Genomic DNA, 16,173 nt, shown 5'->3' on the forward strand with positions numbered 1-16,173 from the left:
GGTTGCCCCCCGGCCCTGGGTTGCCCCAGCCCCGGGGCTTGGTGGGCTTACCCCAGGGCCGGCCCTGCATAAGTGTTTGCCTTCGGATGGTTTCAGGGATATGCACACCGTACGTAAACATAAATATGTGGTGATACTGATTTCATGGACGTTTTCAGAAAAACAAAATCAACATATTTGATTAAATTGTGTAGATTTTACAACATATTTAGATGCAAGGCAACATAAATTTATTGTCTTGAGCGTAAAAAGATGCAGATTTCTGATTTCTTAGATTGCCAGAAATTTCAATGGCTTGAAGAGAAATCACAAGAACGTTTGCTTTTCTACGTTTTGCCTGCTGTTATGCATTTAGACTTCGCCTGTCGATTTGTCTGTGGTCCCTGACATCGTATGTGCACCGAACAGAACTCTTTATTGATATACTGATTTCACATCGATGCAACTTTTCAGTTACTTGCATGATTGAATTCTCTAGATTTTACGAAAAATTTAGATGCAAAGTAACAGAAAGATGATAAATCACAAGAAATTGAACACATCGCTTGATTTTTTATACAGAAATGTATTGAGGGCAACAATAGATATCCCGAGAACTGGAGAAGTTAATATCCACTGCACACATCTTGATCATCTCGATGAAAACTGGAGAATGAAGCAAATCAGTTCAATTCTTCGATCAAGCGATGCTCCACACATTTTAGTCGGAGGACTCAATTCCCTCGATGAAACTGATTACTCTGCTGAAAGATGGAATGATATTGCCAGGGTACAGTAACCAACATTACATAAAGTTTTAAGGCAGTTATATGTGTCTTATTCTCCCTCTATGTTTTGAATGCAAAGATATATGATTGAAGATATTATGCAAATGTACAGTATTATGAGGAGATAGGAAAGCCAACACCAAAAGTTGAAGTGATGAAGTTTCTCAAAGGAAAACAGTATTCAGATGCCAAGAATTTTGCAGGCGAATGCGAATCCGTCGTCATGGTTGCGAAAGGGCAAGGTAATTGCTATGATATTTTGCGTAAATTTTACAAAGCTCCCGTAAATTTTGAGGGATTTAAAAAAAAAACCGTTGAATTTTATGAATCACATAAAACACCTCTGGAACTTGTCTCGCTATGACAGTAACTTTAAGTTTTCCCGTGCTCTGCACCTGACAACTTCTGGACAATTTTACTCCAGTAAACTAAATATACCTTCTCTAGTACCCTTTTCAATAACAGTAGGCAAATGGGTAGTTTATACTTTTTACTCCACATGTTAACTTCGTTTACGAGATTTTCGAAATAGTTCGAGAGGTTTCCTAGTTACAAAGATCAGGGGGTTTTGTGGAGAAATCACAAAGTTCGAAAGGTTTTGTGTAATTTAGCCTAACTTTTGACTAGATGCATATATTCTCTCAAAGGAATTGATTCATTCTACAAATTTCAAACAAAAGTATTCTCTTGCTTTAATTTCAGATGTGCAAGGGACTTGCAAATATGGGACGAGAGTTGATTACATACTAGCATCACCAAATTCACCTTACAAGTTTGTTCCAGGATCATATGGAGTTGTTTCATCAAAAGGGACTTCAGACCATCACATTGTAAAGGTTGATATAGTTATAGATAAGACTACCGAAAACACTAACCGAAAGCCAAAAAAGAGAGTTGTAAAGATAGATAAGGATTCATCAAAAGGAATATGGGGAACTTATTCATGATTGTAGCTTCTCTTTAGCAACTTCTTACTTTTCTATTTTTTGCTAAAATGATGTGTATACCTCTTATTATTGAGTGTGTGAAGAGAGAGAGAAAAAAAAGCCTTATTGTCTTTCTTTCATGTTTTCTTGGAAGAAAGAGAGAATGTCCATTCTTGTAACTATTTCAGTGGAAATGATTGTTATGAACAATACTAACTTTGGCAATGGAATATATGTTTTGTTACTAAAACTTTGGTTATTTTAGTTATTGGCACTTTTCGTGAATGAGTTTAAAGTTTTTGTTAGGATCCTCATAGTGAACAACTTTAGTAGATAATTGCAGCAATTTGGCTACAGAATTTCCAATCATATATCTATTTATTTTTTTCCCCATCATTTTGATTTTCTTATATGGGACCTTGACCTCTGTGTTTCTTTATTCTCTCATGCTCCTTGCAACTTATTTAACTTTCTCAAAAGGAAAATAAAGTAGGTAAAAGGCATTGTATCTTTATCTTCAAAGTTGTTTCCCTCAAAGTAAAGAAGTTGTAATTTATGTTTCTAGTTACTTAAGTGAAAGTGGTCCTTAAAGTATGTCCATCTTTCTTGAATCTTCTTCAAATTTATCACTAATCTCTACAAATAAATTAACTCTAAAAAAGGATTTAGATTATGATTTTACAGTTGATGAGAACTGATAAAGGGGGACCATGAAGTACTGAAGGAGGTATAAAAGCTATTTACTACTACTTCCTCCTTACATATGAAAATTTGGAATCATAATGAAATGATATGGACTGAACTAAACAACAACAATACATATTTGAAATTAGCTGTGTTTGTATTAAATGGACACCAAGAGTGGGCTAAATTGAAACCAAAATTCAACTGATACGCATGTATTAGTGAGCACGCATGTTTGCATACATACACGCATCAAGAGTAAATGGACTTTTAAGAGGCATAACAAATTATTTTTTCCATCTATCTTAAAAAAAAGTTTTATTAATGATTTTCCTAGTACTTTCCGTGTTCTCATGCTAAATATCCGAAATATACAACTGTCTCGAATCCCCCCTTGTCTTCAAAGCATTTGAGGAAGTTTATATGGATTTTCAAGGTAAACATCAATGATATCTGAATTGAGTTTTATTTGCAGTTATCAGTTTGAGAGACTATTAAAAGATTTCGCTTTCGAGTGTGCTGGAAAGCCGTTAAAATTGTTTGTAGTAACATACCGCTTTAGGATGGTCTTTGAATGGATACCTTTTGGTATAAAATCAAACTTGATGTATGACTTATATTGCATACATAAAGCACTTCAATTAAAAAAATTACCCATCTAGGATGAACTTTGAATGGATACCTTTTGGTATAAATTCAAATCTGATGAGTGAGTTACATTGCATACATAAATCATTTTTAAGAAAAATCAACTTTTATATGCTTTGAAGTTCTTAGCACAAAACTTGGCATGTCTTAGGTTATGCATCTCCTGGTCATAGATGCATGGAGCTCCAAAATACCGGACTAAGTATGGATTAAAACTATAAGTGACACTTCCTTGGATCATTTTCTGGCATTTTGAGCCTATTGAAACGAATAAAAAGGACATGCCACCATTCATTTCATTCTCGGTCACAAATTCTCCCATTTTGTTATATGGTTTTCTGGTGTGTTTTCTGCAAAAAGCCAACTGGTAAAAGTAGATAATAAATTTGGTAAAATTCCTATACGATTGCGATAAACTTACAAACAAGAACTGATCAATTCATGCATGTCTCATCATTATTCTAGAAAATCTATTGTATAGAAACTTTTGAGATGTTAGTAGCTCTAGCAAATGCCAAAGGTAACATGAGAAGTTTCTCTGTCCTCCCAACATTTGCACGCTTTGTCAAGTTATCGTAGTCATTTTTCTCGATGGAGTCTAATATCTTGCGGTACAAGAGCAATGAAGCCAAAACCTGCATATAGCATTGCACAAAAACGATCAAATACCATAAGATTCAAAACACTATTTGTAAATTTCACTACAAAAATGATAAGTCTCAACGCACACATGAGTGTGTTTGCGTCGAAAATTGATGTATTCATTGCGGTATTCATTACAACTTCGGTCGTTACAATGAAAACAAAAAGATAATCTTTTTATAAGATCTTTACACAATCTATATACTATTACTAATAAGTGTTACCCTAGGTAATGCCACTTGGCAAAAATAACTCATACAATTATAAACGCCACATGGCAATCACCTCAATTCCCCAGTTCTTCATTTCCCAAGACCGACTCTTCGTTTCCCCAGTTCTTCATTTCCTCAAAACCAATAGCTCTTCGATTTCTCCAATGCCGCTTTGGCTTCCGCTTAGAGCCTTAGGGGCTGTTTATTTTGAGTATTTTGCCTTAGGAAGGGTTCTAGGGTTTTTTTAGCCCCCGCATATCGAAGCTCGATCCCCCCCCAAAAGATGTCTTCGCTTGCGGCGTTCTCCTCTGGCTCCAAGGCTTCGACCTCGGATCTCTTGCGGAGCTCGAGCAGTGGAGTGATTGGAGTGACTCTTAGTATTCTGCGGTGATCGGGAGCGATGAGCGTTGATTTGAGGAGGAGGAGGAGGAGGATGGTGAATGTGATGGCCAAGATCGTGAAGAAGGGGAAGGTGAAGCACGAGTACCCGTGGCCTCACAAGATCGAGCCCGATCCCAATGTCAAGGGAGGGATCCTTAGCCCTTCGAGAAGCCCTCATGGATCTGGAGAAGAAGATCATGCATGTGAGCGAATTTTTCTTTTTCTTTTTGTTACTTGCTATGCTACGAATTATTCTTTGAGCTTTTGATCTTACTCACGAACTTGAAAAGATAGCTTGATTTTGGTCTCATGGTTTGTAAGTACAAAAGATGGCTGTTGAAACTGGACTAGACTCCACAGATTAGATCTTATAACTTGAGTCTAAGTATGAGCAGGTAAATTTTTATTTATTTTTATTTTTTTGAAAATTCAAAGCTCACTTTTTAGCAATTAGGATGCTTTCTTTTTTAAGAAAATAGCCGGTCTTCTGTTCCTAAACTATAACAATTCAGAAAAGAAGGGAGATGTATTGAAACAGTTTCAGAAAATAAATGCAAGAGGAACATCATATTCAATTGAAAAAGTTACTAAAGAATAATTTGTTCAGCATTGATAATAGAGGAGAGTCATCACAAATGCTAAGTCAAATATCTAGCCAAGCATCACAATCTATCTCTGACAACTTCCTGCAATCGGCTGAAAGAAAGAATTTAGATGAGCTACGTGAAATTCGAGAGGTAAAGTGAACAATAATACTTATTTTCATTCTTATATTTCCATTAGTGTTATTGCATGACTCGAAAGTATTGTAAAAGTTATCGTTTAATTCCAGACATCATGACCCATGAGTAAAATTAGAATATGTATCTCTTGATTCCCTTTCTTATTCGGCTTCAGTTTTTTAATTAGTTTTGTTTTTTATAATCATAAGGTGGATATCATTATGATATTCCTCTTCTTATAAACCAGGCGTGCACCGATGTGACGTTGGCGACTATTATATACATTGAGAAAGAATATAATTGATTTTTGAATGCTTGCAATAAGTGTAAGAGGAAGGCAAAGTCTGATGGGGGCAAATTTAGGTGTGACTATTGTCATGAATATGTGAAGGTGGTTGTGCCAAGGTATTAGATCTACTAAACTTGAGATTATAAATTTACTACATAATGCACTATTTATATTATCATGTACCTAAAATCTTAAACAGATACAAAGTACAGATTAGAGTTATTAATTACACTGGAAGTGCTTCATTAGTTATTTGATCGTGAGGTTAGGCAAATAGCAAACATGTCGGTATTTGATTTAAGAGAACTGATGATCAAGGTAAAACATATTATAACATGAATTGCTTCATTAAAAAATGCTTTGTGCTTTCATTTTCTTATTATATGACTCTGTAACTAAATATTAGTTTACTCCATAGTAATCAATCTTTTTCACAGTCCGGGAAAATGAATACTTTTCCTAAATAACTTGATGTGTTGTTGGAGAAATAGTTTTTGTTCAAGTTTCAAATTACAGAATACAAGATCAAGTAAAATTGGTATAGCTATACCGTTGCTAGAATAAGCAACGACAAGAAGGTGATAAGTGTGTGCTACGTAAAGTGTCCTGAATATTAGCACATAATATGCATTTTAAAACCTGGTAGACAACAGAAAAGTGTCCTGAATATGTCTAATGAATGTCCAAGTAGTTGCATATGAGTGTCCAAGGGACTGTCGTATAGAATATATATTCTATTATTCTACACTAATAAAACTTCATGACAAGTGTGTGCTACAAAAAATCTGATCCAAAAAATCTAATCCTTTGTTTTAATCTTTTTTTTGGCGAAACACAATTGTGGTGATTGTGGGACATGCAATTCACATGCCAAGTTTCTGATGGAATTTTGGAAGATTACCAAGCTCTAGCTATTATTTTCAATGGTTGCATCTTTGTAAAAAGACTTACTTCATGTAGTAATTTTTTTTCCTTTTCTGAGTAAAGCGCAAATATTGTCTCTGATATTCCGATTATTCAGAGCTGGAAATCTGGTTGATCAAACTGTGGCTGGGGAATCGGCTGAAGTAACTTCTTCTGTTGGACACGTACAATTAGCGGACTTGCAGAGAATATAAAGAGGCATCCAGTCACCAGGTATTATATCAGTGCTTTTCTGTTTACTTGAAACTACTTCTGCTATATGATTCTGTAAGGCATTTGACATTTTCTTGCTTTTGAATACCATCAGCTGCTGTTGAGGACCCTGATGCAGGTGAAGTCCCATCCAACACTGCAATAAAATTTACGACAATGTTGCATAGAAGATATAGTCTATTAATTTCTCATTTTCTTTTTACCCCTCATACAGGTCTAGGATTAGGGGATATTTTGACACCTGATTTGGTTTCTCCACTGATTGAAAAGTTACAAGTTCAGAAGACTGGTGTCATACTTACCTGAGGTGAGTGCTATTTTCTTAAATCTATTGTGAATGTTATAACGGTTGATGCTCCAGTTCTATAACGATGTTGTGTAATGATTAGGGCCCTTGGACTCCCCAAATTATCACAGAATTATTATTTTCAACTGGTCATTTTTCAGTTGTCATACTTGAATTCGTTGTACTAAGTGAAGCTGAACGTTTTCCCCAAGTCTCATTGCTTCTATATAGAATAAATGTTTCCAAGCACCATCAAAATAGGATGATCTCACAATTGATTATGAAGACTGTAATGTGATATGAAAGCACCATCAAAATATAGATCGAGGAAGCTCGCCAGGAACGTCGTCGTCCTCGCCAGAATCGTCGAGGTGTGTGGTTCGTGTTTGCATTGTAGTTTCTGTTGAATCGGTAGTTTTGTTGTTTTTGCTATTTGGATTATGTGTTAGGGCTCGGTTTTGGTGATTAAATGATAGTAGATGGGATCGGGAGGGAAAATTTTGATCTAGATATGAAAATGGAATAAAGGGAATAATATGGAAGTAAATGGATTGATTGAACTTTGACCATAATAACTGGATCAAAGCTAATCATGCATCTAATGTGGATATCAGCTTTTCTGTAGCCAATCTGGCAAGTGGAGCCTATGTCATTATAGCTGATGGAAGGTTGCAGGCTTAGGTTCAGCATTAGCGAGGTGAGATGTATGAGACCTGGGAGAAGTCATGTTATGTTAGGGTCTACGTAGTCCCATATTGACTAATTAGGGACATTGAATCATGGGTGTTATCTCTGCATGCCCGCTGGTTGTGGTTGGCTTTGATATCATTTATAAGAGAGCGAGGAAACTCACACCTAAAAGCTACGCCTAAATTTTTATAAACCCGCAATTGACACCTTATTATGTCAACATGGGACTGGATGAAGTGCAATATGAAAAAGTTAATACTGACTGTATGTGTGAAATTTAAATAGAAATGTGTGATGGTTCTCTTGGTATTGAGTTCTTGAGAAGAATTTGCGTTTAAACTGTTCGAGAATAGGCCAATGTTGGGCTGTGCAAAAGTGTAATAGGATCAGTTTGGATATTTGAACTTCTCATTAACACGAAATATAAGCATAAGTCTTTGATCTCATTCTTGTGTGCCTGCAGCATTGAACTGGCTCCTTGCTGCATCCTATTATCCTAGACACATCACAATTGAGAACATGCATTGCAGTTGAACCTCATTGTATTTATATGCTTACATCCGTTCGACAATCACTTTCTTAAATAATAATGTTTGCCCATACAACTTTTTCGTGAATTGAAACACAACATTATGGAAAAGCGGGTGTAAGCACCATCAATATAGATTGTGAAGACTGTAATGTGAATTATAATTTGCCATTATAAGAATTGTATAACTATTCTGTGTAAGAATTTTCAAAGTAATTCTTTTATAGTAATCAATCTTTTATTTTCAGATTTCCTCTTTGAAAAGAAGAAAACTGCAAGTACTTTCTCTGATTTCATTTTGTTAGGGTTTTCTGCATAAAAAGTTCTTTTTTTAGTTAGTTTCTATTGGAATTGATTGAAATATAAATCATGGTGATGAATTTGATCTAAATTCTAATTTTTTAAGTTAGAAAACTGTAGGTACATTCATTATTTTTTCCCCTAATATGTTGGTATTAAATTCAGTAGTTATTATTTGGCTAATTCATAGCATAAAATTATTCTATTGAGATTTTAAGTTTTGGATAAATTTGTTAGCTCTATCTGAGCGTGTCCTATAATAAATTTGTTAGCTCTATCTGAATGAACGTGTCCTATAATATATGTCCTAATTATTTGTCAGCATGTTTCCTTGGATCTGGACAACCTGACCGGACTGTTGAGTGCAAAGATATGAGTGGCATGTATAAGATAATTTATGTTTGTCCTGAGACGGTATTAAGGTAGAAGCTTTCTCTCGATTGATATTTTTAAGGTTGGGTAAATAAAGTCGTTATTTACCATGTCGACATTCCCAGAGGTTTTCTTTTTGCAGACTTACAGAACCACTTACAAGGCTTGCAGAAAGTCATGGGATTGCACTCTTTGCCATCGATGAGGTTCACTGCGTTTCAAAGTGGGGCCATGATTTTCAACCTGATTACAGGTCTGTTTTAGTGCTTACTAGCTTGCTTGCAAATCTCTGGCTGCTGGTACTCTTCATGAAGAAATTCTATCTACCTCGGTTATAGTAATGACCTGTCTTATATGATGTTATAGTATCCTTTTTTTGTAGCAGACTGAATGTGGAAATATGGAGTATTTTACTGCATTTCTTTTTCTGTATGTTTAGGCAATTGTCCATACTTAGAAAGAACTTCAGCTCTTGCAATTTAAAATTCTTGAAGTTTGACATCCCATTGATGGCCCTGACGGCTACAGCGACGATTCCTGCTCGTGAGGACATTATCAAGTCTCTGCACATGTCAGAGGAAACAAAAATTATCTTGACATCTTTCTTTCGACCGAACCTACGATTTTCAGTGAGTTATAAATTTTGTGGACTGGAATTAACAATTCATTAGCTTTCTGTACTTGCAATGTAATTGTTACCTCTTTGATTGGAAATTTAAGGCTTGATATCAATTCATTCTTTTAAGGGTAAATTTCACAAACACCTATGAAGTTTTTGGTGGTTTGTACAAAATTGTTTTCATCCATTCAGAAACAAGAGATGGCCATATTACTATATTAGTAATTTTTATGAACCAAAACTTGAAGCTGACCTATTCAAATTTAGTTAAACCTGTTAAAAGCTTTTTCGTAATATCTGAAACCAAAAAAAGGGATTTCCAACCTTATTTTATACTGAAATTCTATAACAAAAATAAAATTAAAAATAAAATTAAAAATGTTAATACAAAGCTAAGGTATAGCTTTTGCTTCTTATTTCAGCATCAAAACAGTGTTTGAATGTAGTTGACTTTGTGAACTACTACAAGTAGAATCATGGCGAATCATATCTTCTAAACACATGCATATTTGACCATATTACTTTGTGTTAGTTAATAGTACTTCCTCTAATTCTTTCCATTCGGCGTTTGAGGTCTCAGAGTGTTAATTATAACTATGTTATCTCAGAATTGATTTAGAGACCATTTGTACCATATAAATTACAATTTCTCTCTGCCTTTTCAATTAACATCCTTGATCAAATTTATGCAATGTTTTACCATTATCACTTTGGATTGGCTATTTATTTTCGCTTTACTATTGATTTCTTGATTCTTCTCATTAATTGTACAATAATCTTTTGCTGCCACATCATTAACATACTAACTATTATGTTAAGCTGGAACACAGGGCTCGCTATCGGTCACTTGTGACAATGAAGTTGGAATTTGTTCCTCGGATAACATTACTCCTTGCAAAAGAAATTTGTTGGAATCTGATATCGAGCACTCAGTTTCAGTAGACTTGATTTCTCCGCAAATGTCTAGCAACAAAAAGCAAAAAAAGTTCAAGATTGAAAGAGAGAATTATAATATTCTACAGAGAGTTTAAGCTACTTTTTTATAAATCTCTATCTGATTCATGATGTCTGAAACTTATATTTAGTATTCTGGTCTAAAACCTTATTCACTAAACTTTTGTATGCACTACATATTTTTTTGGTGGTTTTGCGTTGAGAAACCTAACTACTTGATATGATTGTGATGGATATTTTGTTTATCAATCTATTGATAATTATTGCATTGATTCATAGATATATATATTTGACAAGTATCTCTATGTGCTTTAAATATTTCGTTTGGAACTAAACTTTATGCTGCATACTAATTACTTGGTATAGCAAAATATTATAACATTAGTCATATAGACATGAGACATTTTATCTATTTTGTTATGATAATAGGGAAATTATATATTATTATTGTTTTATTTTGCATTCTTTTGCTACATCAATTTTTGTATATTAGACAAATCCGTGCATCGCACGGGCCTGAAACTAGTGAAAACAAAAGTTACAACTCTCGTCAAAACAAACGCAGAGATCGTTTATCGGTCGTCTGCTTGCGTGGACCACAAAAGAGAATCAAAATGTGGGATCTTGGGGCAAACAGGAAAGAGGCATGTCAAGATCGGAAAGTGAAATCGGGCTTATGCTACGAATGAGGGAAGAAATGACCAACAATCCGAGCTTTTCGGAGATCAAAATTGGGTGAATCCCAGTCTGTTCGGCACACTGCTGCTAACCAGCAATAGGGGCGATTCAGATGATAGAATGACCGTCTCCAATCCTGACAAACTCGTTGAAAACCTGGGGGTCGACTCCACCTCAGCTACAACGCGGGGTGGTTCCACCGAAATGAAATGTCGGGGTGGCGGTTATTCCTCTTTCAAATCGTCGAGGTCGAGCCGAAGTGAGGATGAGAGAAAATGAACGATTTCGAGAGCAAAATCAATGGTCTATCATGTGCGAGAGCTGAAATATTCCGCATTCCAGTGTCCTATCAAAGAATGTATCGATCCGGGTGAACCTGATTAACTTCACCCGTTTGGACGGAAGGGTTCACCCACTCCAACATCTGATCTACTTCAAGCCCACTGGTATGATCTCGTAATAGCAAGCCTGATGGTTCGGTCCATTCCGTTGCACCTTCGGGCCGGCCTCGATTGGTACCCAGCGTCTCAGCCCGCAGTATTAACGAACTGGGACGATATAGAGAATCAATTCCTTGGCTAACTCTTTGATGTACGAGACGAGAGTAATCCATCATGGAGCACTTTTCGATGAGAAGAAGGAAATGATGAGAAGTCGATATTGATCAAGCGAGTTGTCGATAAGCAATGATTGCCGAGATCGATCACGGAGGACTGTCATCCTCCAGACAATGTCATAACAACCTATCTATTAGATATTGAAGTTATGGGAGCGCACCGCTCCACACTTGGAATGAGTTGAAGACGCGCGAGAGGCAAGCCGAACGCTATCCTCCAAGGAAGAAGCGCCGAGTAGAGCCAACGACGGCGCCAACCTGCCGACCTCCGAACTTTGCCTCCCGTGGTAAAAGGCAAGGCACTGCGCTCTGTGTTGGTACTTAATCAACATGTCGACACAGCCAATCGAAGCAGCAAAGAGACTTCGATCCGAGACTGGCCCAGACTTCCAAAAAGAGTACTCCTTCAAAGGCGAGAGAGTTCCAGCCTTATTTCGAGTCCTCTCCTTGAAAATCAACGAAGATAGCTACGCACCTATCCAGATCAGGAGTAGCTGTAACATGACGGATCGGCGAAGTTACTGGCGTAACCACAGGGATCTTCATCCTTACCAAGGCTTGCTTCGCTTCTTAAGAATAGCTCCAAAACCTTGGGTGAAGCCGGCGTTATATCCTCAATTAGCCGAATGAACACTGCCGAAAAAGTATACGAGTATATAACTGCTTCTCATCCTCGACCGGTATAACAGTTAAAAAAACTGCTCCCTGAACTGGGGTCCAATAGGTATATGAGTCTACATTGTTTCCTACGTTGACCGGGAGTCCTGGAAGAATTTTTTTTTAATATGTATATTCTTAAGGATAAGCGGATCATGTACCGAATGTAATGATAACCTTTGTGGCAGTTTCGGCGAAGAGGGGGGTGGAGTGATTCATGTAACACGGGTAAGTTCGCCCGAAAAATACTATACTGTATTTTCTTAGGGATAACGATCGATTATACAAACAAGTGTTAACCAAGCGGCGCATGTGAGTTCGAACCTCCTTGTGCTGAACGAGATTCGACTCGCTTTGTTGATGAATTTCCTCACAAAACTTCCTATTGGTGTTTGACGACAATCAATCTCCTCACAAAACCCCTACTGATCAAATCAATTGCGGGTGGCTCACTAAAAATTTCATCCGTCCATTCATGATACATTTTCAAAGCTTGACGTTTAAGGTCAGTCAGTAGAATCCATAAATTTCCATCGAGTGCTAAGTAGAACCAATATTTACGTCGCTACTTGTATTTCCACTGCCTTTGCTTTTCAGGTCAACCTATAAAAGTTAGGGCCAAAGCCAGATTTCCCTCTCGATTTCTTTCATGAACGAGAAGGTGCCACTTTCAATTGAGCAATCACTTTTAAAGTATAGGATTGTCCAACTTCACTTAGTCAAACCTCGCAGATAGTTAGACTAGAGATTGAGTTTCCCTTTCGATAAACGAAAGACTTCTCATCTTTTCCTGTTTCAGCCAAACGTATAAAGTTTTAGGGTCGTAATAGAATTTCCCTCAATATAATAGGACCTTTTCTTGAGTCAGGCACAAATGCCTATAAAAGTTGGGTTACTTGAATCTTTCGATTCCTCGAGTGGAGAATCCACTCTCCTAGTTTCATTTCCGCATTCTGGGGGTGGGAGATCCACTTGAGTTTCCTTTCCAACTGAAGATAGAAATAAAATCTTACCTCTCGTTGGCCAGGAAGATTAGAATGATAAAAATTCTTCCTCTTCCCATTTTGGGTTCGTCTTACCTGAACAGACACAATTCTCGAACTTCATATCGGTACATTCGTATGCACGGGAACTTTATCCCCGAATCCTAAGAAGGACTAAGGTCAAACGCACTAACACGCTTGCCGTTTAAGTCCTTTACCGATTGAAAAAGAACAAGCATCCAAGTCGGGGTATTTTATCCCGCGAAAAACCTACCGTAGGGATAGTAGTCAGCGCTTAAACCCCGCTTGCTGTGGTTCGTTCCGTACAAACGACCGGGAGTCTACGTATTCCACATCGTACAACAAATCAATGCTTTTTATGCATGGGAATTTTATCCGAGCTAAGGAGGGATAAGTCAAATGCTAAACACGCGTGTTGCAGTGGTGTTCTTACCAGTAGAAGGACAAAAGCTCACATATTTCGACATGTGGCATGGCCGTTATTATTACGCCAACCGCGCACTTCCACCGCCGGAATTTTATTCCGAACCACTAGTAGGGTAAGTCACCGCCTAACTCGCGTTGTCCGTTAGGTTCTGTTTCAACGCGATTGAGAGAAGACGACCAGACTTCCAATCTGGGGGACTTTTATCGCGCGAAGCTAGTAGGGATGGTCAGCGTTAACACCACTACGGTAGCCGTATTCCGGTATACAATGGCAAAATCGTCGTATTCAATATCATAGCCAAGTTCTAGGGAGTTCATTCTTAGCACAACCGTCACAATGCGGAACGGACTTAAACAATTCCGCATGCAACCCGATTCAATAACGGTACTCGGTAAAGGCCGTCAATCCGTTGAAGGCTGAGGTTCCAGAAACTTAAAGTCACGCCTTATAACGCTCGCCGTTTAGTCTTCAGCGTGAGAAAGAGGAAGTCTACGTATTTCAATAATCGTGGCACTAAAGGGTTAACTCTTTAGCAAAAAGTCACATGCGGAAACGCCTAAACATTCCATGCTACCCGACTGAAACGTAGTCGGTAAAAGGCTATCAAACGCCGTTGATGGCTGAAAATTTCCACAAGTTCTATAAATGCGCGTCATTGCGTAATCTACTTCATGTGGTGTGTGGGTCTCGGACTGGATTTGTAACATCCACAAAACTTCAGGATAGGATCTTAGTGCAGCCGATGAGCTCTTTAAATAGTTTGTCCTTGCAGCCAACGATTCGCGACGCGTCACGTCCTCCAATCCTTAAGAGCTTAAACTGTGTAGCTCGCAGCAGACAGTAGCGAGTATAAACTTGTTAAAGCTGTTAGAATCGCGTTACAAATTAAAAGTCACGCCGGGACAACTGGGCGGTCTATAGTGAATAGTCGATGCTGGTCAGTGCATGCATCTCGCAAAAATAAGTGCAGGGGGCGGGGATTATCAGGCGTTCTTCAGGTTCAGATTGAATTTCTAGAGGAAGAGTCAGTCAAAGGTCAAGTCATTGGCGAGCTAATTTCGAAAGCTTACGGCATCAATGCAGATCCAAGACCTTCGACGAGGTCAGACGATAAACCCCCAAAAAACACTCGCAAAATTCATGCTATTGACAATACTGAATAGACTGAAGGCTGAAGAAAGTCAATATTGAAGGCAATTCTCAGGTCCTTTGATGTGATTCCTGCAATGAAATAATGAAGAGATAACGACATGGCTTATCTATCCAAAGCATTCAAGACTTTATCTATAATAGAATGAGTCTGAAATATTTGAGGGGTATCTGTAGGCGTCAAAAGGTGCCTATCGAGTTTCCCGTGTACGCCTCTCGAGGCGAAATAACAGACGATAAGCGTCATCGATCCAGTCAGGAAGGATTTATCTGCCCGGCATGAAAGAAACGAATATACTAAGTGAGTGCATGTGGAGTGTCACAAGTCATCAGAAGACGAAATGCGCAATAAGCATAGTTCGGAGAATCACAAAGTGCGATTACACCCAAAGGTGGCCCGTAAAAGTAAGAGCATTTAGACGCATGGTAGATTTGAATGTCTAAAAAGCTTCAAAACATGAAAGTTGTAAGGTCTCTTCGTGAAGCTTTCCTACACAGTTTCGAATCCACCTCATTCTGAGATCGGACGATGAGTTTCTTAGTCAAATACCCAAGACCATTTACCGTTTTTACGCCACCGAGATACACAATTGTGTCTGCGAGAAAATAGAGATTTTGGCGATGATGTGGTTTTAAAGAAGAGATCTTAAAACATTAAGTTGTAGGTCTCTTTGTTATCTTGCCAAAACATCTCGCATCACGCTCAATCGGAGGTCATATGAATAGAGTTAAGACTAAAATACGTCCGAATACGTTCCAAGCTGGCATCGGCATGTGCGAGGGGGTGGTCGAATGTGACTCGAGCCATGTCGGCTCCCGACTGTTTTCCTGATAAGATTTGGCTTCTAGAACTGCCTTGGGCGTCATCATAAGACATGTGGGGTTTTTTTTTTTTGTTTGTTTTTCTTTACTTATCTTTTAACATGTGGAAGTTGTTACAGCAACGGAAACCAGAACACGCTCGAGCTAAACGGATAATCGGTTTGTTTCTTTGTCCTATCCACAAACAGGGGGCCGGGGCCTGTTCATTCCTATCCACAAACTACGACTCTACAAGCCTATAATACACCTACCCCTCCATAATAATCCAGATCTGGGAGGGAGCCACGATTCCGCAGGAGCTAGGGTGACAGCGATTGATTATCAACGACGAGGAGGGCTGTTGCGGATTGTGAGGCTCCAAACGGAGCACCCGAAATTTCAGCGCAGGGTTCGAGCCAGATCTTCGGCGATTCTTCCGGCATAAACAACGGAGAGTTCCGAGAGTCCGGAACGACCCCGTCTCCCCGTCCGTGCCTTTGAGAGTCAGGCTTGGTCTTAATCTCGAGAAGAGCGCCTGATTCGCCTTGGTCGATTCTCCAGCGCTTCAAATCAAAACTTCGTCGGTAAGACGGAAGCTCTGCCAAATTTTTCCAATAGATCCCGGATCAGATCAAAGGGCGGTCCACGGATAACCCGGCACAGGCAAAGATCCCACGCGCAAG

At 38.2% G+C, this 16,173-nt stretch overlaps 3 protein-coding genes across 13 annotated transcripts in view; 2 read left to right on the forward strand and 1 right to left on the reverse strand.

Moving 5' to 3' along the window:
• LOC109831742 lies at window positions 93–1,925 on the forward strand. Its single transcript, XM_020399139.1, has 3 exons — window positions 93–769; window positions 880–1,009; window positions 1,470–1,925. The coding sequence occupies exons 1-3, from the start codon at window positions 497–499 to the stop codon at window positions 1,712–1,714; spliced, it is 648 nt and encodes a 215-aa protein (XP_020254728.1). The 5' UTR covers window positions 93–496; the 3' UTR covers window positions 1,715–1,925.
• The window catches only part of LOC109831381 (bifunctional 15-cis-phytoene synthase, chromoplastic-like), a 20,919-nt gene continuing 8,241 nt past the window's right edge, over window positions 3,496–16,173 (reverse strand). Inside the window, exon 5 of the mRNA XM_020398708.1 lies at window positions 3,496–3,660. Within this exon, the coding sequence (XP_020254297.1) occupies window positions 3,496–3,660 (165 nt within the window). The remainder of the gene's footprint in view (window positions 3,661–16,173) is intronic.
• LOC109831743 (ATP-dependent DNA helicase Q-like SIM) lies at window positions 4,118–10,407 on the forward strand. 11 transcript variants are annotated; one of them, XR_002244542.1, is made up of 8 exons: window positions 4,118–4,463; window positions 5,230–5,387; window positions 6,293–6,408; window positions 6,503–6,526; window positions 6,623–8,635; window positions 8,728–8,922; window positions 9,025–9,214; window positions 10,024–10,407. XR_002244542.1 is itself a non-coding variant. In XM_020399140.1 (8 exons), exons 5-8 carry the CDS (start codon window positions 8,496–8,498, stop codon window positions 10,233–10,235), a joined length of 642 nt encoding a protein of 213 aa, XP_020254729.1. In that variant the 5' UTR covers window positions 4,118–4,463; window positions 5,230–5,387; window positions 6,293–6,408; window positions 6,503–6,526; window positions 6,623–8,495; the 3' UTR covers window positions 10,236–10,407. The 11 variants fall into 11 exon arrangements, 3 of the variants coding, with proteins under 3 accessions (XP_020254729.1, XP_020254730.1, XP_020254731.1); XR_002244539.1 differs by having other exon boundaries at window positions 6,623–7,065; window positions 8,536–8,635; window positions 8,728–9,214; XR_002244540.1 differs by having other exon boundaries at window positions 6,623–6,715; window positions 6,798–8,635; window positions 8,728–9,214.

Source organism: Asparagus officinalis, chromosome 2 (genome assembly GCF_001876935.1).
Source record: "Asparagus officinalis chromosome 2, Aspof.V1, whole genome shotgun sequence".
In the NCBI taxonomy this organism is placed as follows: Eukaryota; Viridiplantae; Streptophyta; class Magnoliopsida; order Asparagales; family Asparagaceae; genus Asparagus; species Asparagus officinalis.